This window comes from Acanthochromis polyacanthus, chromosome 2, assembly GCF_021347895.1.
Source record: "Acanthochromis polyacanthus isolate Apoly-LR-REF ecotype Palm Island chromosome 2, KAUST_Apoly_ChrSc, whole genome shotgun sequence".
Taxonomy (NCBI): Eukaryota; Metazoa; Chordata; class Actinopteri; family Pomacentridae; genus Acanthochromis; species Acanthochromis polyacanthus.
Genome location: NC_067114.1, coordinates 14,691,828 through 14,718,955, shown reverse-complemented (window position 1 = coordinate 14,718,955; position 27,128 = coordinate 14,691,828). Strand labels below are relative to the sequence as shown.

At 39.5% G+C, this 27,128-nt stretch overlaps 1 protein-coding gene across 1 annotated transcript in view; it reads left to right on the top strand.

The window, feature by feature from the left end:
- The window catches only part of syt9a (synaptotagmin IXa), a 28,784-nt gene extending 14,333 nt beyond the window's left edge, over positions 1 to 14,451 (top strand). Inside the window, exons 4-7 of the mRNA XM_022190293.2 lie at positions 10,763 to 10,883; positions 10,980 to 11,151; positions 11,387 to 11,516; positions 13,797 to 14,451. Coding sequence (XP_022045985.1) covers positions 10,763 to 10,883; positions 10,980 to 11,151; positions 11,387 to 11,516; positions 13,797 to 13,865 — 492 coding nt within the window. The 3' untranslated portion in view covers positions 13,866 to 14,451. The remainder of the gene's footprint in view (positions 1 to 10,762; positions 10,884 to 10,979; positions 11,152 to 11,386; positions 11,517 to 13,796) is intronic.
- Positions 14,452 to 27,128: the final 12,677 nt, after the last annotated feature.

The following is a 27,128-nucleotide window of genomic DNA, read 5'->3' as shown; positions in this document are numbered from 1 at the left end:
ACACGGTGAAGGACAAAGGCATGTTATTGGAAAACACATTCACAGCATCTGCCACTACTTATCTAAATTCTGTCTGCTCTGCTGGAACCGCCCTCTGAACATGAGAAAATTAAATTCTGTGAGAAGGTCAACAGAGTTAAAGGCCCCTTGCCATGCCACCCTACTGATGTGTGTGTGTGTGTGTGTGTGTGTGTGTGTGTGTGTGTGTGTGTGTGTGTGTGTGTGTGTGTGTGTATGTGTGTTTGTATGTCTGTTTTTGTGAGGACCATTTTGACTTTTAGATCTATGAATTGAGGACAAAATTGTAGATTGGTGACATTTTTGTGGATAACAGAGAGGCTGTGCTGTGCTGTTGTGTCCTATGTGGTCATCTGTGCCATTTTTACTGCTTCACTGGTTGTCTTGCCGTCATTGTCCGCACAAGCCACAGCTCTTAATCATCTTCCCTGTTAGTGATCCCCTGTGCAGCTGAAAAATATCTGCAAATACATAGATATTTATAGGTAAATGCTCCCAGTGACTGTTTTATTGATAGGTGTCTCAGTGTGTGAGCTTAACTATCTGTAAGATGCAATTGATTCCATTCTTCATGCATGCTTAAGTAGTATGAATGAGACTCCTGGCCATTGATTGCTGCAGACAATTCATTTCATCCAAGGGAACTCAATAAAGCAAGATAATTGAGGCACAGCTGTTTCAAGGAGAATTATGTTTTTAAACAACACAGGGTAAATTTTTATGGCACTAGCCTGGCTTTTTTTGACTGTAATGACGTTTTACTGGTTAAAATGATCATTAAAATCTTCATTAAACATGGCAACTCAGCTAAAATTGGTCATAACAATCAGGACAAAAATTCAATTGGAACAACAACCATGGCCAGTCAGTCTATAGACTGTGATGGATGTCTACAATGGACAGTTTGGATTTAATTAATCTTTTCTTCTAAATTAATTTGATATGGGGTGTGTTTGTTGCTTATGTACACCCATTTTTAGCAAAGTCACAGCTTTCTGAAATCATGTGAGTAACAGTGTGACAGAGCATGTTAGTTACATACAAAAACATAATAGTAATATTGTGCATTTTTTTTCTTTTAAACAATACTTTGCCACTACAGTGACAACTACACCATGTCCTAAAAGTTTGTTTCTCCCCATTGGACAACATGTTAGATTGTTTGTCACCAAAATGAGTTACACCTGGTCAAACAGGTACTGTCTGGTTGTTTGTCGGGCCAAACTATCAGGTCCCAATATATACATTTGTATGCTTGATCAAAATGCATTACACTCACAACCAAATTTTGGAAGCATTGTTACCTTGGCCAAGAGTAAGGGTGGAAAAGCTACTCTTTTTCAGAGTCTAAGACTCGTGCACAGGTCATTGCTCTTCGAAATACAGGGAATACTTGTCAGCAGGAAGCTTTAGCCCTTGGCAGAAGTATCTGCTGGGTGTAAAAATGGTGGTAAAGGTACAACAAAGGACAATCCTTCAAAGACTTGCCCTGCTCAGGACGTCCATCTGGCCTAACTGCAAAGGATCTGATGAGAAAGGCCAAGGGTCAAAGACACCAGTCAAGTCGGCAACTCCGTCAGAGGCTGAAAAATCTTGGAGAAGATGTTTCTAAGAGCACTGTGCATCACTGTTTATCGAGAAACATAGCGGGTGAAAGCTTGCAAGAGGTAACGCACCCTGCGACTCACCAAACTGCAAAAGGAGAAGAGAGTAACTTTTGCAAAGAAGTACATAGCTCTGACTCCAAAAGACTGGGAGAACTGGATTTTCTCTGATGAATGCCCTCTCTACTTATTTCCAACACACAACAACCAAAACGACCATATCCATACAGATGACCATGAGAAAGTACCATCTTCTGAGCAAGTGAAATTCAATGCCCATGGTATGGTTTGCTTCAGGTCTCTCAGAGCTGCACATTATGCCTTAAAGTAAAGTACCACTGCTAATGCACAATATTATAGCAAAAACATTTTAGAAAAGGTGCTACTTCTAGTTTGAGGCAGGAGGAAAAAATCGGGGCTTGTGACTGAACGGAAAATGTTGAACAGATGTTCGGAACTGGTATTTCTGCAAGATGGTTCTCCTGCTCACACGGTCTGTTTGACTCAGTAATGCTTTTAGTGGAGGAATGGCCACCAAACTCCCCAGACCTCAACTCAATTGAGAACTGTTGGGGAATTCTGAACAGTCACATCTTGACCAGTCCACCACTGACCACCGTGCAACAGCTCAACTCTGGGGCTGTAACAGAGCCCAGGATGATAGAACCATCCACACTCAAGAACCTCGTACATTCCATGCATGAAAGACTGAAAGCTGTGATCAAAGTGATTGGTTACTGGTTATTGAATGAATTGATTAGATTGCATATTCAATCTTTTCAAGCTTTTTTTTCCTGGGGAGAATAAACTTTTGGAACACGGGGTACTTGTCACTTTTTAGCCAAAATAATTTTAAAAAAATTGAGTCAATTCTGCAGTATACAGAGCAGCATGGGAGGAATGACAGAGCAGAGGTGTGTGTTATGTGTGTGTGTGTCTGTCTCTTGTGTATCTAACGCGCAAACCATCCTCTGCCTGTGTTGGTGTCCAGTTTTGTCTCCTGCAGATCTCTTCCTCACAGTATTTGCAAATGTCTGCACCGCAGCCATTTCAGTTTAGTGAGATTTGTGCTTTAGTTACCTGAATTTGTGTAATCCTCCTGTCACTCAAGGCTAAATATAGCCACCACAGTGATGGGCTGTAATTTAGCAAGGGAAAGAACAACAGCTACTGAAACTTTGAAACATGGACACTTCTAAACACATTTTTCTGCTTTGGTTTTTCACAGAGAACTGCATCATTTCATTTTTATATTTATTTCACAGTCATTCATTCTTTCATTTGGAACATCTTGATTGTGTATCATTTTTATGTATGAATGTTGTTGTACTGGCCAGATGGTAGTCTTGCTGTACTAGAGCAGAAATATATTTGAAAGGCATCTGCTGAACATGTTTTGTTGGGCTGTAAATGTTTACAAGTTATAAAATAGGAAAAAGTAAACAAACTTCAACATGTTTTTTTTTTTTTTTTTTTACCTAAATGAGCATTATTCCAGGATATATTATTTGTATATAAACCAAAGTCCTTGTTGCAGAGAGAAGAGCAGCTTAGAGGTTTATACACTACAAAAAAATCCGCCTCAATCAGAATGTGAGAGCTACAATTAGTCATGCTGTGAAAACAGAATATTTTTACATGGGTAATCTGTTGTGTTTGGTTGTCTACTGCCTGACAATTTGAGTTATGCCTTTGTACTCTAATGTGGTCAAAGATTGTAAAACTGGAGTTTGGCTTGTGGAGGTACATGTGGTAAAATCTGAATACATCTGCTAAAGCCCAAAGGAATCCAAAATCAATTTTAACACTTAAAAATTGAAACAGTCTTGGAGATAAGCTGCCTAGATAGCTAGGGGATTTTGCTCACTTAATTCGTTCTGTCAGATTGCTGCCTCCAAATCACTGGCACACAATTTAGGAGCGAGTTATGTGGAAATTGCACTGCACCAGTTAGTTGAACTGGTTATGTTTTTGCTTATTGACAAGTGGTACACTACAGATCATTTTGTTTTTTTAAATCCTTGAAATTCATTCTTAACAGTTTGTGAACCTGCAGTTTAAATTTTATGAGACTTTCTGTAATCATGCAAATTTATTGCCACAATTGTGCTTTCTCAGGCTGCAAATGTGAATAGGGATTACCGTGCCAGTAAGGCCGCTTTTCCAACACACACCTATAAGCCAAAACATCCCTCCTGCTTAACATGTACCTTGGAGTCAACACTCGAAGGAAAGACTCAGAACGACTTCAGAAGGTATGCTGTGGTATCTACCAAAATATTATAGCAGCTGATTCTTTAACTACATCAACCGTGGATGTCCCTTTACTGGGACATAACTGCTCTAAAAGTGCAACCGGTGCCATTTGTCAAGCATTTCCAAGCGTTGCACACTGAATGGCACACTGAGGAGGCCGCATAGTTCTGCTGTCAGTAAAATGGATGTAGCGTTTGTTGTGCTTCATTTCTGCTGCATAATATTTGGTAAAGTTACAGCTGAGAATTTTTAGAACACATTCAGTAACATCAGCCTTCAGTGACTCGTTGCCATAAGGCTGTTAATTACTCTGCACAGTTTTGACTAAGCGGAAGTAAAAAGGTCAAATTTTGCTGGAGTTTTTCCAATCTCACTCTGGCCTGGTGGTAAGATAAGGAGACATATATTTTAAAACTCTCCCAAGTGTCTCTTATTCAGAGAGACCAAGACTGCTCATTTCAGCCTCACAGTTTTACAGCTGTTACTGACTCACTTTGGCAATGATTTTTTTTCAGGAGTAAATTTTAGTAGTGCTGCAAATCAGACAGTGCCAGCGCATATCGCACACATTTCAGCGATGCTCTGACCCATTGTGTGACCATAACAATTTGGCTTTTGTGAAAGTTTCTCAGATCTCTACACCTGCCCATCTCTCATGCCTCTAATGCACTGAGCACAAGGACTGACTATTCGCTTACATGCCTACAAAAAGCATGAGTGAACGTGTCTCATTCGATTGCAGCATTTATCTGTAATGTCCAGTCGCTAGTGAAATAGTACTACAAAATGAAGATAAAAGAGCAATTTAAGCAACGCTGTGAAAAGGTTATGAAAAAGCACAAGTCAGGGACTGAATACAAGAAAATGTTCAAGTCACCGAATATTCCTTGGAGTACTGTTAAATTCATCATTAAGAAATGTAAGGAATGTGTCACATGTGGGAATCTGCCTAAAGCAGGCTGCCCTCAAAAACTGACAGACCGAGCAAGAAAGAGATGATGAAGGGAGGCCACTAAGACAATTATGACTCCTTCAATAGACTTATGAGCTCCACTGGCTGAGATAGGAGAGACTGTGCATACAACAACTGTTGCCTGTTCTTCACCAGTCAAAGCTTTATGGGAGAATGGAAAAGAGAGACTCACTGTTGAAAAAAAGCTGATATTAAATCATGACTATAGTTCAAGGCTCGTGGGAGAATCTGACGTCAGATCCAGGAAGGTTCTTTGATCTGATGAGACCATAATTGACCTTTTTGAAAACCAGACTAAATGCTGTGCCTGGCAGACACAAAACACTGTACATCATCACAAACACCCATTGTAAAGCATGGCGGTGGCAGCATCATTATGTGGGGATGCTTTTCTGCAGCAGGCCTTGGAAGATTTGTAAAGGCAGAGGGTGAAGTGAATGCCGCAAAGTATAAGGAAATACCGGAGAGACCAACCTGCTGCAGTCTGCAAGAGAAGTGTGGGGAAGATTTGTTTTCCAGTAAGACTGTGACCTGAAGCAAACAGCCAAAGATACACAGAAATGGTTTAAAGACAACAAGTTGAATGTTCTGTAGCGGCTGAATCAGAGCCCAGACCTCAATCCAACAGAGAATATGCAGTTACACTTAAAAAGAGCCGTTCACTCATGATCCACCTCCAACCTGACAGCGCTTGACCAGGTTTGAATGGGGTATGATTGCAGCGTCCAGATGTATGAGGCTGATTGAGATCTATCCACACAGGTTTAATGCTGTAATTGTAGCCAAAGGTGCATCTGCTAACAGATGTAAAGGAGTAGAATACTTACAGCCATGGCCATAAGTTTGGAAACAAGTACCATGACGCTTGTGATTCTTAGAAAATACCACAAAATTGTCACTTACAATATAAATACCAGTCATAGCCATCAACCAAAATGAAATATATTTCATTTTGGTTGATGACTATGACTGGTATTATAAATACCTGTCATACATGGCTGTATATAATCACTTATTTTGTCCTTCGTACTTTTAAGTGATTGAGATTACTTTTTAGAAATTAGTTTTTACTTGGATACACACTTTTTTTTTGTAAATTCTTGTCAAAACAACCTAATTACACTGACCACGACATAAATGTTGAAAAGCAGTAACAGAAGAAAATTGTCAAGAGGGATGGACACTTGTTTTTAGGCCCTGTGCCTTCTAAATATCCTAGATCTTGACATGTACCATTATCATGACAAAATCAGCATCATCTGTGAGTGGTCCAAATATGTGGCTCTTTGACATAAAAGCTGGGGCACAGCGGGATCCATCACTTCATTAAAACGACGCTATTTGGATCATTATCATTTCAACACAATGATGACTGGTGCTTTAGTTTGTTGAGTGTGCTTTACAGCTGGCATGCATTTGAATTTTTCTTTATTTCCCTTCATTGCAGCTAGGATATTTGTCCATATCATCTGTGTATACCAAGGAAACAGTAATAAATTCTTTATTGACCTTTATCCTTTTTAAATTTAGACTTTGGATCTAGTGTTTTATTGTCAAATTATGTGACGTCTGTACTGAATTCAAATTTGTGGCACGATGTATGTTTGTGTAATTTGTAGGCTGCCGATACCAGCTGAAGCAAAGTCTTGCATACAGTGTGCCAAAGACCATTAACAGCTTTCTACACATGGCCACTAAAAATAATGACAGCCAGTATTTCTGCTTTTCTCTCTGTCTGTCTTGTGCTCTCTAAATCTTTCTCTAACTCACACCCCCTTGCTTTAACACAGCTGCTATATTTGTGCAACCTGTAAATGCTGGAGGCAAAGGTTGCATGTGTCCATAAGTCTTTACTGGTTTAATGACATTATACATGTTGTTGCATCCTCAGCCACGCCAAGCCTTCACACAGCACAAGTCATATAATACAGCCATCTTAACCCTGGCTGGCATCCACCAAGTCAGCAGCTGCGTCCCACTTTCAAGACATATCTATAAATTCTAAGTGGGTTATGAGTTAAAAGTGACATAAATAACTAGCACACTTAAAATTGTTACTATGTTACGTATAATCACTTGAAATATGAGTGTGGTGTTGATGGAAATTGTGTTACAAAACCAGCACAGAATGGTTTACAGCCAGAAAAATAAAGACTTTTGACATAGATCTGTGAAGCTCCTGGAAAACAAAGGTGTTAAATCTTTGAAAAAAGCTTTAAAACCTTACTGTTAGTTACATTTAATTTGTAGTAGCTTTTGCAGTTTTATTGATGCCGGCTGATGCCTATCTTAGATCATTTTTTTGTCAATTCATAAACCCTACTTCTACAGATTAGGTACCTGCATATTCTTTGCAGTAAAAGCGGTAACATGAATGGAATTCAAGAGAGGGCAAAGACAGTGTCAAACACATGTACACAAAGCATTTATCCAGAAGAAAAAGCATGCTACAAATCATAGGCACTGAGGCAGAGATCTCATAGGTTTACCAAATGGTAGCTGATGTGGGGTGTAAATATGCAAAATAAATAAGCAAACAAATAAATAGAAAAGACCACGTAATGGGCAAGGATGACACGATGAGAAAATGCAGTAAAGATACTGGTTCTGTCAGCATGCCAGATAGACCCTTCAAAGTAATATTGACCAGAATATTGATGTTTTTATGTAAACCCTCAGCTTATGGCTGTTGTGCGGGTCACTGCTGACACGTGTGCCCTTTATCATTGATTGCTAATCACCGTTAGAACAGAATGGGATGTGACAGGTGGTTGATGGGAACCAGTGATTCACAGAATCTGGGATGCTCTATTCTCACACTGTTCAGTTTTTTTCCCAGTTTCACACTACTTAGCTCATGCACACAAACACACAGACTCTTACACTTGTACAAACGCTTGTTCTCAGACATTTGCACACATGCTCCACACATACATCCTCATAAACGAGCTAATTATCTCTGGCCACCAGTCCAAAGGTAGGACATTTTGTAAGTGATGCAGTAGAGCCCATTTGTCATAATAACTACACAGAGTCAGTGGCATACTTTGCTAAAAATGACAGAATTAACGTTGAGTCTTGATTGCCAATGGAGCTGACAATATTATCGGTTTTACTGCCAGATTTGCCTCTTTTTTCTTCCAGCTCTACAATCAAAGCAGATTGTAGGTTGATGGAAGAATGTGTGTTATTTTTCTGTTTCTGGGAATGACAATGGCAGCACAGACAAATACTACAAAATACATTTAATATGAAATGAGGCTTATTTTTGGTTTCTTTGGTCTTATGCTTCATTTTGACGGTTTTGACTTTCAGATACACATAAGCACAATATGACTCAATTGAGGAAAGTAGGATATGGTGTGATTATCAGAAACATTCAGTGTGATATTCAACCTGCAAGTATCAAACGGTTTTCGCAGCCTAAAAGGGTTTGTGGAGCACATGAAACACAGCGCTAATCTCTCTCTTCCCACCTGCATCTTGAGTGTGCTTAAAGACTACTGAGCATGAGGCATGTAAAGCCCACAGGATCCTTCTTGGATGTGGAATGCAGTTTCTGGAGGGGTTGTCAGTTAATCCATCATGCAAATTAAAAAAGCCTCACACTATAGCCTTGTTGAATATTTATTCTTGATTGTAACAGAAGACTCTTGTGGGGAAATGAGACAATCTGGGTCTCAGGAAGGAGAAGTTTTTACACATTCACTCACTAATAGATCACAAATATCAATAAGTTCAATATCACAGAATATGTGCATCATAACTAAAGGCCCGGTCACACCGCCCGAACTTTGCTGGAGCGTTCCTTGAACGGTAGGGAGGGGGGACCGAATCTCGACAAAGCTCATCACCGCGCACAAAATGGGAAAAAAATCGAAAACATGGGCGTTGCCTTAGCGGTGCACCGCTGAAGCCGGCGTTGCTTTAGCGTTGGTTTAGCGGTAGCGAGCGGTAGCGAGCGTTGGTTTAGCGGTGACACAAGCGTTGGTATAGCGGTGTTCCACGCATGCGGGCGTTGGCTCGGCGGGGGTATAAAGTTCGTTTAGCGGCATACCGCTTGTGACTACGGAGCTGAACGGATCGTTTTGATACAAGTTCTCATAGATTTTTGATAGAAGTCGTGGATCCTCATTCCTCAGCTCCACCATCAGCTTGTCATACAGTCCATGTTCAGGCCTTCTCAGCATCCACTCTCTGACCCACACAACTCTGTCTCTCCTTCTTCTCTCTCTTCTCCTTCTGTCAACAGCTTGTTGCAATCTGAGGAGGTTCTGATTTTGTTGCTGGACTAGTGCACCAATCAAAGCAAGTCTCTCAGCATCCATGGTGATACAGTTTTACTGTAACTTTGAGCAAATTCGATATAATTGAGGTCTGAACTAAACGGCAGCTTGATTCCAAATGAGCTCCTGGTCCATTTCTCCCCGTATTTATAGCCAAATTCTGGTCCCGCTCCGACACATCTATTACCAACGCCAAACCAAAGTTCATCGCCGCCATGGATCGCTGCTTCACCGCCTGACACCGTTCCAGCAGCCCCGTGTCCGCTCGTAAAACGCTTACAACCGCTCCACCGAAGTTTGTGCAATGTTTAATCGCCGCCCGGGCAACGCTGGTGAAGCAGCGGTGGTCCAGTGTTCAAGATTTCTGCGTTGGCCTAGTGGACCCAAGCGTCCACGAACTTGCGTCGAGCAGTGCCAAACTTTGACTGGGCGTTGGTGAACTTTGCCGGGGCGGAAAATTGCCCCCTCCTCACCGCTCGCAATATTTTGTGCAGCTCAAAACTTTCGGAGCAGTAGGAGGGCCCCTCCAGAAACATCAGCGGTGGCCGAGTGTATACGGCGTCGCTTTAACGGGGGCCAACTTCTGTTAAACGGTGGTGAACGGTTACGAGCGGTGATGAATTTTTTTCACCGCTCCAGGAACGCTCCAGCAAAGTTTGAGCGGTGTGACCGGGCCTTAAGATAGATAACCAAATAGTAAGATTTTCTTGCATTTATGTCTCCTGCTACAGTAGCACATAGCCCAAAGCTCTGTCCCTCTTTATAAGAGGGAGAAAATTATAATTCTATCCCCTTCCCTCCTACAGATGCACTAGCTGAGCAATCAGCCGTAGTTTATCACACACTGCATGCAACTCATGCAGACTAATTGTGAAGTGTGTGTTACAAAGCTACCTTAGCACACAAGAGGGATTATATTTCAGAAGTAAATGCTTGGGTGATATTAGCTGCAAATATGTGCCTATTTGTTCATTATAGTTTGTAGTAGTTTGGGATTTTCATAACATGAGGCTCATTTCAGTTCATGAACCTCCAGTACAGTTGATAAATTCGATGTCATTATCTCAGTTAATGGAGCAGTTCGGCTGAAATCAGTGCAGTGTCATAGATCCACTCGGGTTTTACGGTATGTTTGCACACTGACTGAATTCACTGAGCTGCACTTTACAAATGATTACACTGACAGTTAGTAGCAGATGGCGCCTGATTCAAAATGCCAACACAATCTCCCCAACATACCAGTAGATCGGCTAGAGATTCTGCTGCAGGAGGTCTCATCTTCACCGCACACATTTCTGTGCTTTCCTGGTTCTCACTTCTTTGGCAGAGTTATTTTAAGCGCAAGTGATAAGTGAGCTGCTGCTGAACAGAAGTCTGTGTGTCGGGTGAAATATGGGAGGCTTCTATTAGAGTAATGCAAAAGAAGAGAGTATGATTAAATATGTGATCTATAGATGTATGTAAATAAATGTCAGATGGACATGCTGTAGTACAGTCATGAATAGCAGTAGTGCTACCCATAGGTCACAGTCAAGTTGCTTTAAATAAATAATGACCAAAAAAATTGCACTGTATCATTGAGATAAAGCTTGTGTTTGAGTAAATGTGCTTGTGTTATCTTTCAGGATAACGTGGACCTTGGGGATCTGATGTTTTCGCTCTGTTACTTACCTACTGCGGGGAGATTGACCATTACCATGATAAAGGCTCGCAATCTCAAGGCCATGGATATCACTGGTGCATCTGGTAATTAAAATCTGATGCCATCTATAACTACACAGTTTCACAGGTATCCGGACAGAAAACACATTCTTACCATTCTCATTTCTCTGATTTTCATAGATCCGTATGTGAAGGTTTCACTAATGTGTGAGGGTCGCAGACTGAAAAAGAGGAAGACATCGACAAAGAGGAACACTTTGAATCCAGTGTATAATGAAGCCATTGTCTTTGATGTCCCTCCAGAAAACATAGAGCAGATCAGCCTTTTGATTGCAGTGATGGATTATGACCGGTAAGAGACTTTGAATAAGTAATTTAATACTTTGTACCTTTTGCTGAAGGACAAAAATAAATTGAAACCTATTCAAATCACATGGAAATGATTTCATAAAGTCTATTTCTGTAACACATATGGACAGCTTCAGTACTTTATTTTCTGTCCACACTTAATATGTAATGCATCGTTATTTCTGCAATGGAGGACAGGCTGTGATCGCGTTTTTTTTCTCTCCCTCCTGCGCCTATAGTGTAGGCCATAATGAGGTCATTGGTGTGTGTCGAGTTGGCAATGATGCAGACAACCTCGGTCGGGACCACTGGAGTGAAATGCTCACATATCCTCGAAAACCTGTCGCCCACTGGCATCCTCTGGTTGAGGTGAGGGGACTTTGCTGTGATGGCTGTGACGTGCGTTTCCATGCATGGTGGACTGACCATGTTGTGAATGTGAACATTTTTATTTTCCTTTTTTTGGAGCTATCTCGTATTTGCAACTAACGCTGCCAAAAAAACAAACTGTTATGAAGCTTGACACTTGCAGGTTCCAGTCCTCAGGGAGAGATAGGTTAAATCCATCTGTGGAAAATTTGGTCTGAGGGGGCAGCCAGGAGACAGCTGCAGTACAATTCTTATTTTATTTCTTTCCCTTTCATTTTTTTTAAGCATTTGTTACATGGGTTTGTTAGAATTAGCCAATGCATTAAAATGTACTGTTCTTCTGACAATATATTGCAATATATTACAATATATACAACATGAAAATATGGAATCAAGAGGTTTCGCACACTACGGAGATAGAAAATGACTAAAGACAGACAAGCCGATTCCTGACAATCAAATGGCTATGAACAAAATTATGAGATACATAAAAGATGTTTTACAAAAAAGTACAAGCTGGAGAGGATGACTGGAAGAAACACTGTAGCAAGTATAAGTAATTAATCTTATCACTGTCCAGTTATTAAGGCACAGTGAGCTCATTAGTATTCACTGATAGAGCATTGTGTTGTTACAATGAGGCTGTGAAAAGATTTTTTGGCCAGTGCTGTTGGATATATGGCTGTAAAAGTTTTTTTTTTTAAAAAGAGAAAGACATCTGCCATTTGACAGAAGCAGTGTTTTCTATTGCCAGGCTTGACACGGAGTCTGAAAAGCTCAGAACAGTTGTATATCTGATTTAATCATCTTCAATGGAAAGAAAGTGGGGCTCTCCAAAAAGCCCAGAGGGGTTTCACTATTTTATCTGAAAGCGCATATCTGGATCTGATGGCTGCCCCAGACCAGATCAAATCTTCTGCCAAAAGTTACCATGGCAATTCACATTGCTGTAAAACTGGGCTTTTTAGATAAAAAAAAAGACAGTTCTGAGCCTGCAGTTATCTTGGTAATTTACTAGTATGAACGGTCCCTGTACAGAACAGACCCCTGGTCTTCTAGAGAGCACTGGTTCGCTTTATTCGTGGTCTTTATCTGCTTTCCTTACGAGGGCATTGGAAACCTAGGAAGGGTGACAAAGAAGTAGAAAAGCAATGATACAGCTGAGCATGCTGAATTAAATATGGTTCCAGAGGAAGGCTACTCAGGTCTCTGTGGGTAGGTCCCATTTTCATCCATCCATCCATCCATCCATTATCTACACCACTTAATCCTCATTAAGGTCATGGGAGGGCTGGAGCCTATTCCAGCTGACCCAGGGCGAAGGCAGGGGACACCCTGGACAGGTCGCCAGTCTATCGCAGGGCTACATATACAAACAATCACATTCACACCTACAGACAATTTAGAATTACCAATTATCCTCAGCATATTTTACTGTGGGACGAAGCCAGAGTTCACATTTTCATATGTGGCAAATAAAATAAATGCAATTACCGAAATATGTATCTGGGAGAAAAAAGATTTACTGGAAAAATAGAGCAGATGAAGCATCAAGCTTGACAATCTATTGGACCAATATTCTTCCAGCGAAGAAAGGGAAGTCATACTGAGAAGCTGAAGAATGGTATGTCTGACCTGTGCACTCAGCCCAGAAGAATGGCTTTATAGTGCGTTTGTATGTGTGCATCACAAGTCTGTGCCTGTAAAATACAAAGAGACAGTGAGCGTCAGAGAAAACTGTCAATTGAGCTGCTATGCTTCTTTCCAGGCGAACAGCAGCACTTTGAAATCTTCACTGGAGCCTCAAGAAACCACAGCTATTCCTCCCTCGTCATTTCAGTCAAAGTTTTTCTATCCTCACAGGCCCTTCATCCTCATGCTACTCAAAAAATGGAAAAAATACTGTAGTCCTAATATGTTGCTAGTTTCATGCCAAGTAAGCCACTTTGTCTGTAAACCCTTTCATCCTTTTGTTTGGCAAACGGGACAGTCATAGCATCGCAGCCTATTCCAATAAAACTGAGTGAATACATAAATAAACTGACCTACCAAAAATCTAAAATAAAGTGGCAGACATTCATTGTTTGTTTTATTGCCCAATTCATCTTCTTCTCAACTCTGTAGGTGGTGAGTACATTCATTTGGAAGCTGAAGAGCTGGGATTTAAAAAACGATGGCTGTGGTTTTATTTGATATGCTGTCTTGTGAAAGAGAAGATATTCTGCAAATCCAATATGCAGCTAATGATTGTGACATCCTTTCTGCTTCACTTTTTTGCAGTACCAGGGGACCACAGGTAGTAGCCAGGGTGGATCCTGTAATTCTCTGAAGACGCCTCCCTCTCCGTAGCCTTGAGCAACAATTCACATTATAGAGCATTGATCGACCTGAAGTCCCCGCTGTACGTTTGGACAGTGGTGCTGCTGAGTATTGCTCTCATACGGTCCTAACAGAAAAATGCAGACATCCATGAACAACTATGGAAGAGAAAGACAAACTGTCTTGAGCTCTGCTCAGTTGGCTCAGTTGCATGTTGAATGACCGCAAATGGATGTTTTCTTTTCTATAATTTCCCATAAGAAAAACAACAGGCATATGCAGACATTTTAGGTCTGTGCTATTCCTGGGTTTATAAAGTCATTACTGTTTTTTACATAGTCTTGTTACTTGTTTCAATGAGGTGAGTCTGTATTTGCACAATGTACTTACAACCAGTTGAACTGCCATAGCGTTTTTTAATTTGGTGGTGAATTGGTGCATGAGGTCATGGTTTGGTGGGATATCTCCTCCTTGTTTGTTTGTTTCTGTTTCTATTTTTGGAAAACGATGTGTTGTTCTGTCAGATGATGTGCAGTGACAGTTAATTTCTAGGTAAAGTATCTGTAAGTAAAATATGTTAAATGTTATAAATAAATATTATTCCATAAAAAAAAGCCATCTGAGTTTTTTGTGCTACCATTTCTCTTTATATTTTGGTATTTGATTTATTTGTTGTTAAGTAAACTCAAAGCTAGGTGAGGCAGTCATTATATTGTAGTTCATGTGGCTTGAGTAGAAACTTCTACTTGTCCTCCTCTTGGCTTTGGCCAGTCTCACTCTTTTTGTATAACGCACATCCACGTTCCCAGCATTAATGACAAATACCTAGACTGCAAAGCAACCCAAGAAGACGGAAAACTGATTTGTCAAAAAATCCTAAGGCGGTTTAAAAGAGTGTCTGACAATAAATGCAGTGTATTATATTATTACAGTTCAGATTTTTTGAAGTGGGGTATTATCAGGTACTTTTCCATAGTTTGTGTGTTATCTACAGCGGTCAGTTTGTAGAAGCAGACAGGAGGAGCCTGTTAGCACAGAATGAACTGCTGCTAATGGGGAACTGAATTCATTATATCATCCTCTTCAAAGCCACCAGATTCCTTTGACAAGAACAGTAATTTAACCTCACATACTAAGTACACATCCCCATGCTTGTCTGGTGGTGGTGGTGGTGGGGTGTTAGGACAGAGAGAGGAGAGCTGAAAGAGGAAGGATATATTGTCAAATTCTGGTATTCTTATTTTAACCTTTTTTAGATTTCTGCTAACTATAGCTGTAGTGTCAGGAAATGTAACAAAAAAATGTATCTGACTTTGACAGTTCCACATGGTGGACACAATCTGTGGAACAGTAAAATACTAAAATTAAAATCAAAACAGAGGTAGAAAACAAGCATACTGAAAGAAACATTTATCTGATAATATGTTGATTTCATTACAGTTTGAGATCGGTGTACTAAAAGTGCAATCTATAAATGGGCTGCCAAACGGATTTTTAAAACAGGCAAGAAAGACGCCTTGTGTAAGCAGATTAGGAATGCCTGCAGGCACAGCTCAGAAATGAACCTCTGCCAAATTTGCAACTACAATAAAGCAGTTTAGCAAAAAAAATAAAAAGCCAAATAAACTAAAAGAATTGAAAATACATTATCACAAAACTTAGTTCTTATTGTTCCCCTTGAAGTGATCAGTCAATTTCATTTTAAAACAAGCACTGGATTGGAAGTGCTAAAGTGTGTTACTGGCGACTAGTAAACTGTGGTAAGCTGCATCCAGGAAGTTGTCTGACTCACTGGGTGAGTAGGAACTTGGAACTCACATGGAACCTAATTACCAGTTTCCAGTCAGTTCCCCTCATGCTCCTTTCTCATTTCATTTGCTTAAATGGCTTAGAGCCAGCGCTTCTCTCTCCTGTGCCTATAGTGATGTTCCATTTAGGCTTCTGCTGTTTTCTTTATTTTGCGAGGTGGTGAGAGGCCGAAACCTTGCAGCGTGGAAGTTGCAATAAATTTTTCTAACTGCAAAAAATGTCCCTCATTTATTACTACATGCACAGACCATAATACTTCAGGCTACATGCAGTATAGCGAGTGTAGTTTTTAATGGAGAAGTCGAAGCTGTGGTGGGCATAATCCTCAAAGCAATTTTATTTTCAAAACAGCCAGAAGGAAGGGACATGGAAATACTGTAAGCCACTTACCATTTTATTGCCCTTTCATCAAAATATTAAAGCCATATAAACAAATAACTCTTTTTTTCTGCTTTCACATTGTGATAGACATTTGGGTGTAATGGCTTAACCCTTTCTACACAGCAGGACACTGCACTGGGATCAGGTTGTATCCATTATAAAAACAGAACTGGTGCCACTTTTAAATGTTCTCTTAAGTTTTGCACATTCGCTGGAGAGGCTGCCTAGTATTATGGTGGCTAAAATGCATACAGCATTAACAATAACATCAATGTCACTGATGGATTTTTGTAGGGCTGTTATTTTTGCTATAATTTAATTGGGCAGAAGATAAATGTTTTTAGTTTTTAGCATTTCACTCTGGCCTCGGGATAAGGATAAAGGCATAAGATTTCCAAAGTTTCTATTCTGGAAGACACACGAAAGCACTTCATATAATACACATATTCAAAATTCAATGCCTTCAACTTCATGTGAAGGGTCGTTTTTAGCTGTTTACTTTATAGGCAATTCCAAAAAAGTGCAACAAGTACTTTTAAAGTGTCACCCTTCCAATCATATAAAACCACCATACACAATAATGCATCTCTCTGCTGAGATCCACTCAAATGCTGTGTTAGCTTGCTAATGACCACGATTGCAATCCAGATGTTTCACCAACCATGTATGTCATATCAGACAAGCCAGAGAAACAAAGTGCTAATTTGTAATGAATTTAAATGTCTACCTGACCACTGAACTATTCCATCTGTCTTTCTCACAGATACACTATCTGAGCCACAATCCCATAAAGGCTGCTCTCGATGGATGCACTGATGTTGTGGAGCTCCAGATGAATAATGCAGGTCTCCTTACTGTAAGGGTCAATGGTCCTCCTGGTGCTTCCATGACAGCTAGCCTTCAGTTGCCGCCATCTGGTTAATAGCTGTGACCCTGTCCACTCACTCTGGCCCCGATTATAACTCACTCACTGCTGCGTGTATCATGTTGGAGTATCATTTGAACGGAGTATCAAAAGAGACGGTGGGTGTGGGCTGTCATTGCACAGACAGAGGTGTGTGGGTTGCTTGTTAAGGTCTTGTTAGTGGGCGCTATGTATGACACATTCCCGGTAGGCTCTCTTCTTGTGATCCAGCCAGGTTGCCGGTAACAAGGGAAGGGAGAGTGTGATTTATGTACAGCACTTTACCTGCTGAAATAATTATGTGACATTTTGTTTTCATAGCCAAAGAGTCTTATAGCTGAAAAGCCTGCATGGCCTCTAACTGTAACTGCTTAAGCAATGGTAGTTTTTCCACAGGATGCTTTATTGGAATGACATTGACTCACAACTCAACTTCAATGAAGCCTCTAGCATAAATTTTGCAGCTGTGAAGGACTGGATGTCTGAACGGTTTCTGTACTTATACTATTATCAAACTGACATTCTTGTTGTTGCACATACAGATCAAGCCATTGACACAAACATCAAGCCTGTGGCGTATTCTTTAACTGTCATCCATTTCCAATAATACCTCCAAACAAGCGTATTGAGCTGTTTTAATCCCCTACAAATTATTTCCAAGATTTGCTTAGTTATACATTTTAAAGATACAGAAATGGCTCTACTTTGTCAGAAATCACTCAGCTGACTCCAAGTAGGGCTGAATGTAGATGCCAGACAGGAAAAGAGATCACATCATGACATATCATCCGTGTTCGTCAGTCATAGTACAAGAGTGAGCTGTTTCAAACAACCATTTCACCACCAAGCTCTGCAGTTTGGCCGTCTGATGACCTGGTACATATTGACTTTCCTGTAAACTGGTCTCGCTGATGTGTCATCATCATCCACCTTTTCATTCTGCAAAGTCTCTCATCTCACTTTGGGTGCATGAGGCTCTGCATCAAAAGTTTTCTGCTAGACTGGACAACAGGGTTTTTCAGGAGCGGTCATTTCCACAGAGCCTGTGGATGGGGGGGGGGGGGGGGGGGGGGGGGGCAGTAGAACAGTGGTGGAAGGGAAACATCCTCTGTATTTCTTGCAATCAAACAAAGCGAGACAGACTATGATGACACAGCAAAGACATTTGCTTGAAGGAGATCTGGTAGGGTTGAAATGTTGCTTTTCTCAGTCCACTTTACTCCTTCTCTTCATAGGATGTTGTGAATTTAAGCAAGTAATTTTTTATTCTTATGTTAAAAAAAATGCTGTAATGACATATTTCAGGGCTAAATATATGTTGTTTTTATTTATTGATTGATTGATTTAAATACTGAAAATTGAAATAGAATTTGGAAAGAAAAATCACTAATGAATGGCACTATCAATCACAGAGAACTATTTTTTTCATCTAGATGCATTTCTATTGGAAATAAACTGTTTTTAATAAAGAACAGTAACTACAGGGATAATATAGCATAGAATCAATAATAGCTAGAACACTGTACAACAAGGCTATAGATCAGGAGGTGTATTTTGTTCAGGATTTAGGTTCAGATCTCAGAGCAGACCAGTCAAGACACTCCATCTACAGCAGAAGCCCCACCTGGTGGCCAGTGTTATATTACTTTATACTCTGACTTGTGAAGTAGACCCTGATATGCCATCACATCTGCCAGTGGATCTATTTATATCTTGGATGTATTTTTACAATGGGCTGAGGCTTTGAGGTGCGGATTACAATCGACATCACACTCCTTTAAAAACTAGTCCAGGACACACGGCTCTAATGGCAGATCACACAGTTATTTCTGAGCTGCATCTGTCCTATAGAGACTGGATCCACGCTGTTAATGCAGGTGTTAACTGCTCCTGTTAATTATACATTATCGACTCTGACAACTAGGAGAATGAATGAATAAAACAGTGTCCTTATCAAGCAAAACAACGAGAATACAGATTTTAATTGCCTCCATTGGTTAAATTATGCAGAATTCCAAGCGGGAAGCTAAAGGTTCAACTGTCAGCCTTTTAAAAACCTGTGAAATGGATGCAATATTTTGCACATATGCAATAAATGAAAAATAAAGTTGGGGTCAATTTTCATATATGTAATTAACTTTTAACTGCAAATTAAATTTTGGTAGAGGCAACGGCGTATGACAATTTACTCTCTTCTACTTCTCTTACATTTTGATTAGGCTTTTAATATCATGCTATTATGCTATATACCGTTTACTATGTCAAAACCGTATGGTGGTGTGTTAGTCTAGTCTAATTACTTTTGTGAAACAGAGACTGTAGACACATGCAATATTTAAACTGCCTGATTTGGTTTCCAATATGACAACACTCTTAGAATCCATATTTCATTTGTAATATATTCTGTATTTATGCAACTTGCTGAAGATTTGTTTAAAAGTTTGCAATGGCAAGAATTTAAAATGTATGAATTGGAGAAACATATTTTCATTGTGTTTGACTGTTATATGAAATAAGAATTTATTATTTCAAATATGTGCCCCTTATGTAACACATTTCAGTAGCCTACATGCTGGTGTGGCTGTCTTCCTGCACTGTTAACATTATATAATTTTCCATTCAGTAGGTAACATAACTGCAGCACTGACAGAGACACGTGATTTTGACACGACTTAGTGTCTGGTTTGTTCCCCCTGTTTAATATTATTATTAAAAATGACAGGGTGATACGGCGTAATTGAAAGGAGGGTCATCAATTAATGTACCCCCTTAATTTAAACATGACAATTTTGATGTGGCATCTGAGAACGGAAACAGAAGATCTACGACAGAACCGATTTTATCAAACCGCTGATAGAAATGCAAGTGCTCCCTTTGACAAATTGCTTTATTCATTCATTTCTGAGTATGGTCTGCTAGAGACAATTGCCTGGACTAGTCTCACTGAATGATAGGAGATGATTAAAGGAATGAAATGAATTAGATCTTCTATGAATCACTGGTGTTTATAATTTGTTTCTGTGTGCGCATGTAATGTTCAGAAAAATGGTGGACTGACTCTTGCATTAAAATTCCATTTCTTGTCTTTTTTTTGGTCCAAGTTAATAATATCTGAAAACTACAATTATCACTGTTTCTGACCCTGATGACTAATCCTCTTTAATCACAATTGCATTTCTGTTAAGGACTGAAGTTACTGAAATGAGGATTAAAGGGAGGACAAAAAAATCTAAGATAAATTGGGGAGAATCAGAGAGCATGTCTTGATCTCATCTTCAGGAAAAGCTCTCCATTTTCCACTCTGTAGTGTCTTGCTGTGCGAGTGTGACAGATATAAACAAGGCAGTAGTGTAACCTTTCATGCTGTGCACTTCCTCTCACCTTTGGTGCAATAATTGCCTCCATCGGCTGTGTCAAGATCTGCTCATTGAAACCCACAAACTGACTGTCGCTTGGTATCGTCTTCATAACAATCGATTCTCTGCTCAAACTTCATTATACCAAACGCAGTAGTTCTCAGATGTTCAGTGAGTCTACACTTCACATTTAGTACGGTAATGATGCTGTGTGTTTCTGTTATTAGCTCAGAACTGGTCAAATACTATCTTGTTTTCAGTTACATTGCATTCCACAGAAACCTTGATGGAAATGTCCCCCCACTGAGAAATGCCAGTCTTAACATTTGCTAATGGCCTTCAGAATTCAAGCAAAAAGCCCAAACTCAAGTCACAATTCTGTGTAATTGTTATTTAGTACTCATTCCACATGCTTCACATGTCCAAAACCTAGAATAAACTCATCTGACCGCATTTTCACAGGCAACTGAATTGCCAAATCACAGAGAGCAACAGATGTACAAAAACAAAAGAACCTTTCACCAAGAAAAAAAATGTAACACTAACTGTAGAAAATCATCCAAATAGCAAATGCACAATTTTGAATTTTATAAAAGGCATATTAGTAACTCCAGCAACTCTATAACATCTGTATGTTTTTGGTTTATTGTCCGAGAAGCTGAAAATGTAGAATGACAACAGATGAGGAATGTTGAAAATTAAAAAAGCAAGAAAAATATTAAGAATAAAATAAAATAAAAAAATGCACGTTTTTGTTGTTTTATTGTCGGATTAGACTTACTTCAAAGCTTGCCGAGCGATACTTAGAGAACAAAGCAGTTCATTATTTGGCAAGGTTATGAAGAAACCATGAAAAATGATTTTTTTTTTTAAAGTCATTGTATTCAAAACAGGCTTGCAAGAAATATCAGTATGATAATCCTGGTGGCAGGGTGTAAACATGTTCCCTGTGTGAATGCGAAATAATCACCTGCATTTCTAATTTCTGCTCTCTCAGTCGTTCTCTGTGGATTTAGCTGGTTGTACTTGACTAGGGGCATGATCAGGGTTTGCTCGGCTTTACAAACCGTAAGTCAAGACTCCGACCTCCTCACACCTAACATCCGTGTGTGCTCTGTGGAAGCGCAGTGTAAATAATAAAAAAAGAAACAACAGGTCAGTGTTTAAGTACTGTTAGAAGAATTACACACGTGGACAAAATTGTTGGTACCCCTCAGTTAAAGAAGGAAAAACCCACAATTCTCACTGAAATCACTTGAAACTCACAAAAGTAACAATAAATAAAAATTTATTGAAAATTAAATAATCAAAATCAGCCATCACTTTTGAATTGTTGATTAACATAATTATTTTAAAAAACTAATGAAATAGGGCTGGACAAAAATGATGGTACCCATAACTTAATATTTTGTTGCACAACCTTTTGAGGCAATCACTGCAATTAAACGATTTCTGTATTTGTCAATGAGCGTTCTGCAGCTGTCAACAGGTATTTTGGCCCACTCCTCATGAGCAAACAGCTCCAGTTGTCTCAGGTTTGATGGGTGTCTTCTCCAAATGGCATGTTTCAGCTCCTTCCACATATGTTCAATGGGATTCAGATCTGGGCTCATAGAAGGCCACTTTAGAATAGTCCAACGCTCTTCTCTCAGCCATTCTTGGGTGTTTTTGGCTGTGTGTTTTGGATGGTTGTCCTGTTGGAAGACCCATGACCTGCGACTGAGACCAAGCTTTCTGACACTAGGCAGCACATTTCTCTCCAGAATGCCTTGATAGTCTTCAGATTTCATCGTACCTTGCACACTTTCAAGACACCCTGTGCCAGATGCAGCAAAGCAGCCCCAAAACATTACTGAGCCTCCTCCATGTTTCACCGTAGGGACAGTGTTCTTTTCTTCGTATGCTTGGTTTTTGAGTCTACGAACATAGAGTTGATGTGCCTTACCAAAAAGCTCCAGTTTGGTCTCATCTGTCCAAAGGACATTCTCCCAGAAGCTTTGTGGCTTGTCAACATGCATTTTTGCAAATTCCAGTCTGGCTTTTTTATGAGTTTTTTTCAGCAGTGGTGTCCTCCTTGGTCGTCTCCCATGAAGTCCACTTTGGCTCAAACAACGACGAATGGTGCGATCTGACACTGATGTACCTTGGCCTTGGAGTTCACCTTTAATTTCTTTGGAGGTTGCTCTGGGCTCTTTGGATACAATTCCAACGATCCGTCTCTTCAATTTGTCATCAATTTTCCTCTTGCGGCCACGTCCAGGGAGGTTGGCTACTGTCCCGTGGGTCTTGAACTTCTGAATAATATGAGCCACTGTTGTCACAGGAACTTCAAGCTGTTTAGAGATGGTCTTATAGCCTTTACCTTTAAGATGTTTGTCTATCATTTTTTTTCGGATGTCCTGGGACAATTCTCTCCTTCGCTTTCTGTTGTCCATGTTCAGTGTGGTACACACCTTTTCACCAAACAGCAGGGTGGCTACTTGTCTCCCTTTAAATAGGCAGACTGACTGATTATGAGTTTGGAAACACCTGTGATGTCAATTAAATGACACACCTGAGTTAATCATGTCACTCTGGTCAAATAGTTTTCAATCTTTTATAGAGGTACCATCATTTTTGTCCAGGCCTGTTTCATTAGTTTGTTTTTTTTAATAATTATGTTAATCAACAATTCAAAAGTAATGGCTGTTTTTGATTATTTAATTTTCAATAAATTTTTATTTATTGTTACTTTTGTGAGTTTCAAGTGATTTCAGTGAGAATTGTGGGTTTTTCCTTCTTTAACTGAGGGGTACCAACAATTTTGTCCACGTGTGTATGTTTAGAATACTTATAGAGCAAACCCTGAAAGTATATTTCTTTAGAAGAAATATACTTAGGATACTTAGAATAGAATACTTGCTTCTAGATTATCATTAATTTATCATTGAGTGACTGTGAAACATACAGTATGTGCCTTTTAGACCATGATTCTACGTGTACTTTGTACGTTATGGCAGAGACATGTAGACACAGCACATACCGAGAGGTGACCAGAACTAGAGGCTTTCTCGATAACAAGGCAAGCAGATGCAAATACCATGTCTGCCTCTGAAGGTCTTTCTGTTAATATCTTGCTGCTCGTGAAGAAGGTTTTTCCCATTGTCATCTCATACTGAGTCATGTACCACCCATGGTATGATACAATCCTATCTGAAGCAAATAAAAAGACACAGGGGAGACACAGGCTCTTTGGAGTTGGGTGACTGATGCTAAGGTGTGTACAGCCTGTCTCTCTCCCCTTGCGGCAAGTAAAATACAAGAGCTTGAGTACTGTCTATCTCTCTGTTTTTCAGGTTTTAAACCCAACAGTACCTTCTTATGTTAGTAGCCGAAAGACAGCGGGATGGGTTGACACTGAAGGTGGGGAGGTGAATAGATGATAATCTACAGTATAGAATGAATAAATGTACAGTGGGGTCCAAACGTCAGAGACTAGTGGTGAAAATACTTCTATTTTGCATTAGTTTCACATTTAATTTATTTTTTTAATCATAAATGATAACATCTCAAGCTTAGACTCCACTTGTGCAGGTCTGTGCAACCCGTGTTATCCCAGTATGATCCGACAATGCTCCAAAGTGCTTCTTGTTATGTCAGGAATGCTCGGCTTCCTCAGCCTTCAAGCGCCCTCATAAATGTTCAATGGGGTTGAGGTCAGGTAACTGTGGAGGAAACTTCATGGCAGTCAGCACTCCTTCCTCTTCTTTGGTCTTCAAGTAGTTCTTCAAAGCTTTGAGGTGTGTCTCGGCTCATTATCCTGCCACAGTATGAATCTTTCCACAAACCAGAGGGTGGAGCACGTCTGAGAAGAATGGAGCGCAACTTCTCCTGGGTGTTATCCGAATACAAGTTTCAGTGAGAAACTGGCAAAATTGGTTAGCTGATTGAAAAATAGAGCAGCATCCTGAGTATTTCTTCCTAATTTTCCACATTAGTCTGGTGTTATCAAATATTTTGGATATTCAGATTTCTCTGTTGCGTTCCATTTACCATGCTGATTTAAAATGAAGTCTCAGATTTTTGGACCTCACTGTATGTTTTACTGAACATATTTTTGTATTTGCAAGAATATTTTCAATAAAGATCTGGCTGCAAGATAAAATTTATATTCAATATGATAATACAGGAGAAATGTTGTCGTAGGCTTAGGAATTTAAGACTTTTTTTTTTCCCAGTGGCATCAGCAAAGGATAGATTTGTAAGCTGCAGTGAATTTCTCAAACCTTATTTTAGGTATAAACTGTATCTGTCAGTGTCTTTTTAATCATTTATGACTAAACATTTTATGCGTACCCTTATGACAGCGATCTCTTTATGATAGTAAGTTACAATCTCTGACTAGTAATGCACCCTTTTGGTAATTCTTTATGTAACATAGCAGTTATGAACTTAAGTCATATATGAACAGTAAGATAAATAGTAGATAAAAATTTGTTTATATATACAAATCAAGTGATGATAACCTTGAAACAAAAAGAGGAGACTCCAAGGCACTCTCTAAAAAATATTAAGATTTAAAAAGCCTTTATTTAAACGGCATGGTCATATAGACCTATAAAACTTCTACGCGTTTCGGCATCAAGCCTTCATCAGGAAGTCATGCAAACAGATGTCAGGCTGCAATAGGCAATAGGAAGTTTTATAGGTCTATATGACCATGCCGTTTAAATAAAGGCTTTTTAAATCTTAATATTTTTTAGAGAGTGCCTTGGAGTCTCCTCTTTTTGTTTCAAGGATTTTTTGAATCCCCTTCCAAAGAGCACCTCAAACTAACTCTGCCGAGTCCAGGTAGCGCTCCTTTTCTTTGTCTCAAGTGATGATAAGTTACTATGATTAAATGGGAAACTAGATTATATTAGATATAGTCTTAGTGGAGCATAATAGAATGGATAAACAGGTGCAAAGTAAGAGCTGATTCATATGTTCAATACAATAAAAAAAAACCACTTCTTTTCCATTATGATCAATATTAACTTTGACCATGGTCAGTAATTTAAACTTAAATAAAGTTTCTTTATAGATGATAACAAGCTATTGCAAACATCGTCTTATTCCTTATCAGGTTTTCTTCAAATACAAGAATGTGCTTTACAGAGTGCTTGACTTCTCAGTTCAGGTACAATGTCATTTGAACTAACACATTCAAAGTCTAAACTAAACATAGATTATCTTGCCTTTTTGAACTAATGACAAATTGTGCTGTTTGGTGTCCACAGATTATATTTCATGTGAGAAAAGCCATTCCTTCACAGATGGATGATTAAACAGAGACCTGCTTTCAGTGGCTTTACCTGTAAACTCTGTTTTGTTAGAGCAGAGCTGCAATAAAACAGAGTTGTATCAGAAATATCAAGTGACTGCTGTGTGCGACAACCAGATTTTTTTTCATGCAAGTCAAAACACTGCCTCTAATATCAAACCAATGAATAAAATATTACCAAACCCCGAGCTCTAATGGGTGCGACTGCTCAATCAGCCGCTACTTTCTCCAGCTTCATTGTGCCTTTCTTTTCATTAGGAATTGTCTTCTCTGTCATCAGCGTCAATCAAAATCTGGTTACTTTTGTCCAATGTGCAGAAGTGGCTCCACCAAAACTCTTCATTTTGAAGTTAACAGCTAGCACTGACTTTCCACTTTGTTTCTTTTTACACTCTCAGATCAAAATTCATTCTCAAAGGCATCTTTTGAAGGGCAAAAATACACACAAACAAACAACAAAAACAAAGAAACAAACTATGCTAAATATGAGTTTCGGCCTTGTGTGGAAAACAGAGCTGACAATGGGTAAGGCGATGGCCACAAAATGAGAGGCGAGTTTAAACCCAAAAGCCACATTCAGGAGGTTATTTACTTGGGAGCCACTCGTGTCAGGACAGCTGTTGTAGCTTTGCTCTGTAAGGATCTAAGTGCAACAAGGAAAGGGGAGTAGTCTGCAAAGCACTGTCCTTCTGCTACACTTCTCTCACCCTGTGTCACTCCACCAGTTAACACTCTTCTTCATACCAGCGAATGTGGATCGAGTAGTGCTGCTTTGTAAGACAGCGTGTTGCCATGGCGTCGAATGCCAGCCACATCTTGGAGGCTGCTTTGGAGCAAATGGATGACATTATAGCTGGTAAGAGTTTCTGTTTCTTTATCAAAGTTTCAATAGACTGCCCAGTTTGTAATTGCAGGCTTCCATAAAACCGGCACTACTACCCACATGATTTCATCCTGCCACGCACAAATACATACATATATATAGTACATAGAAAAAAAAAAAAACACCCTAAGGATTATGTAAATTTTGGAGGCTAAATTAGCGGGAAAGGAGTTTGTAAAACATTTGTTGACTATGTGATGAGTTTAAACAAAAGCAAAGTAAGCAGTTCTATTAAAATTAGATAACTACTTTGAAGATTTCTGTAATTTTGGGTGATTTTTATACTTTTATTACTTCCTATGAGATTATATGGATTAGAACCTTCACAGTACACTAATTGCATAAGCGTTAACTTACTTTCCAGCATTCCCCTGACTGTATTTTCTAGCAGAGGTGATACATTTTAGTTACTGCTCTTTGTCATACCGACAGCGGTGTTGCTGCACGGGGTCACAAGTTCTATTAATAGAGGTGACAGCGCAATCATTAGCACACCTCTTCCAGAAACTATAGCACAGATAACAACGAATAATCACACACTGTCAGTGAAAACAAATCTGTCCACATTATGTTCATCACAGCTGTACCTTAAATTTAACTTCAAACAGCATATATGAAAAGATTTTCTGCAACTTGGACACAGTGATTACAGTAACTA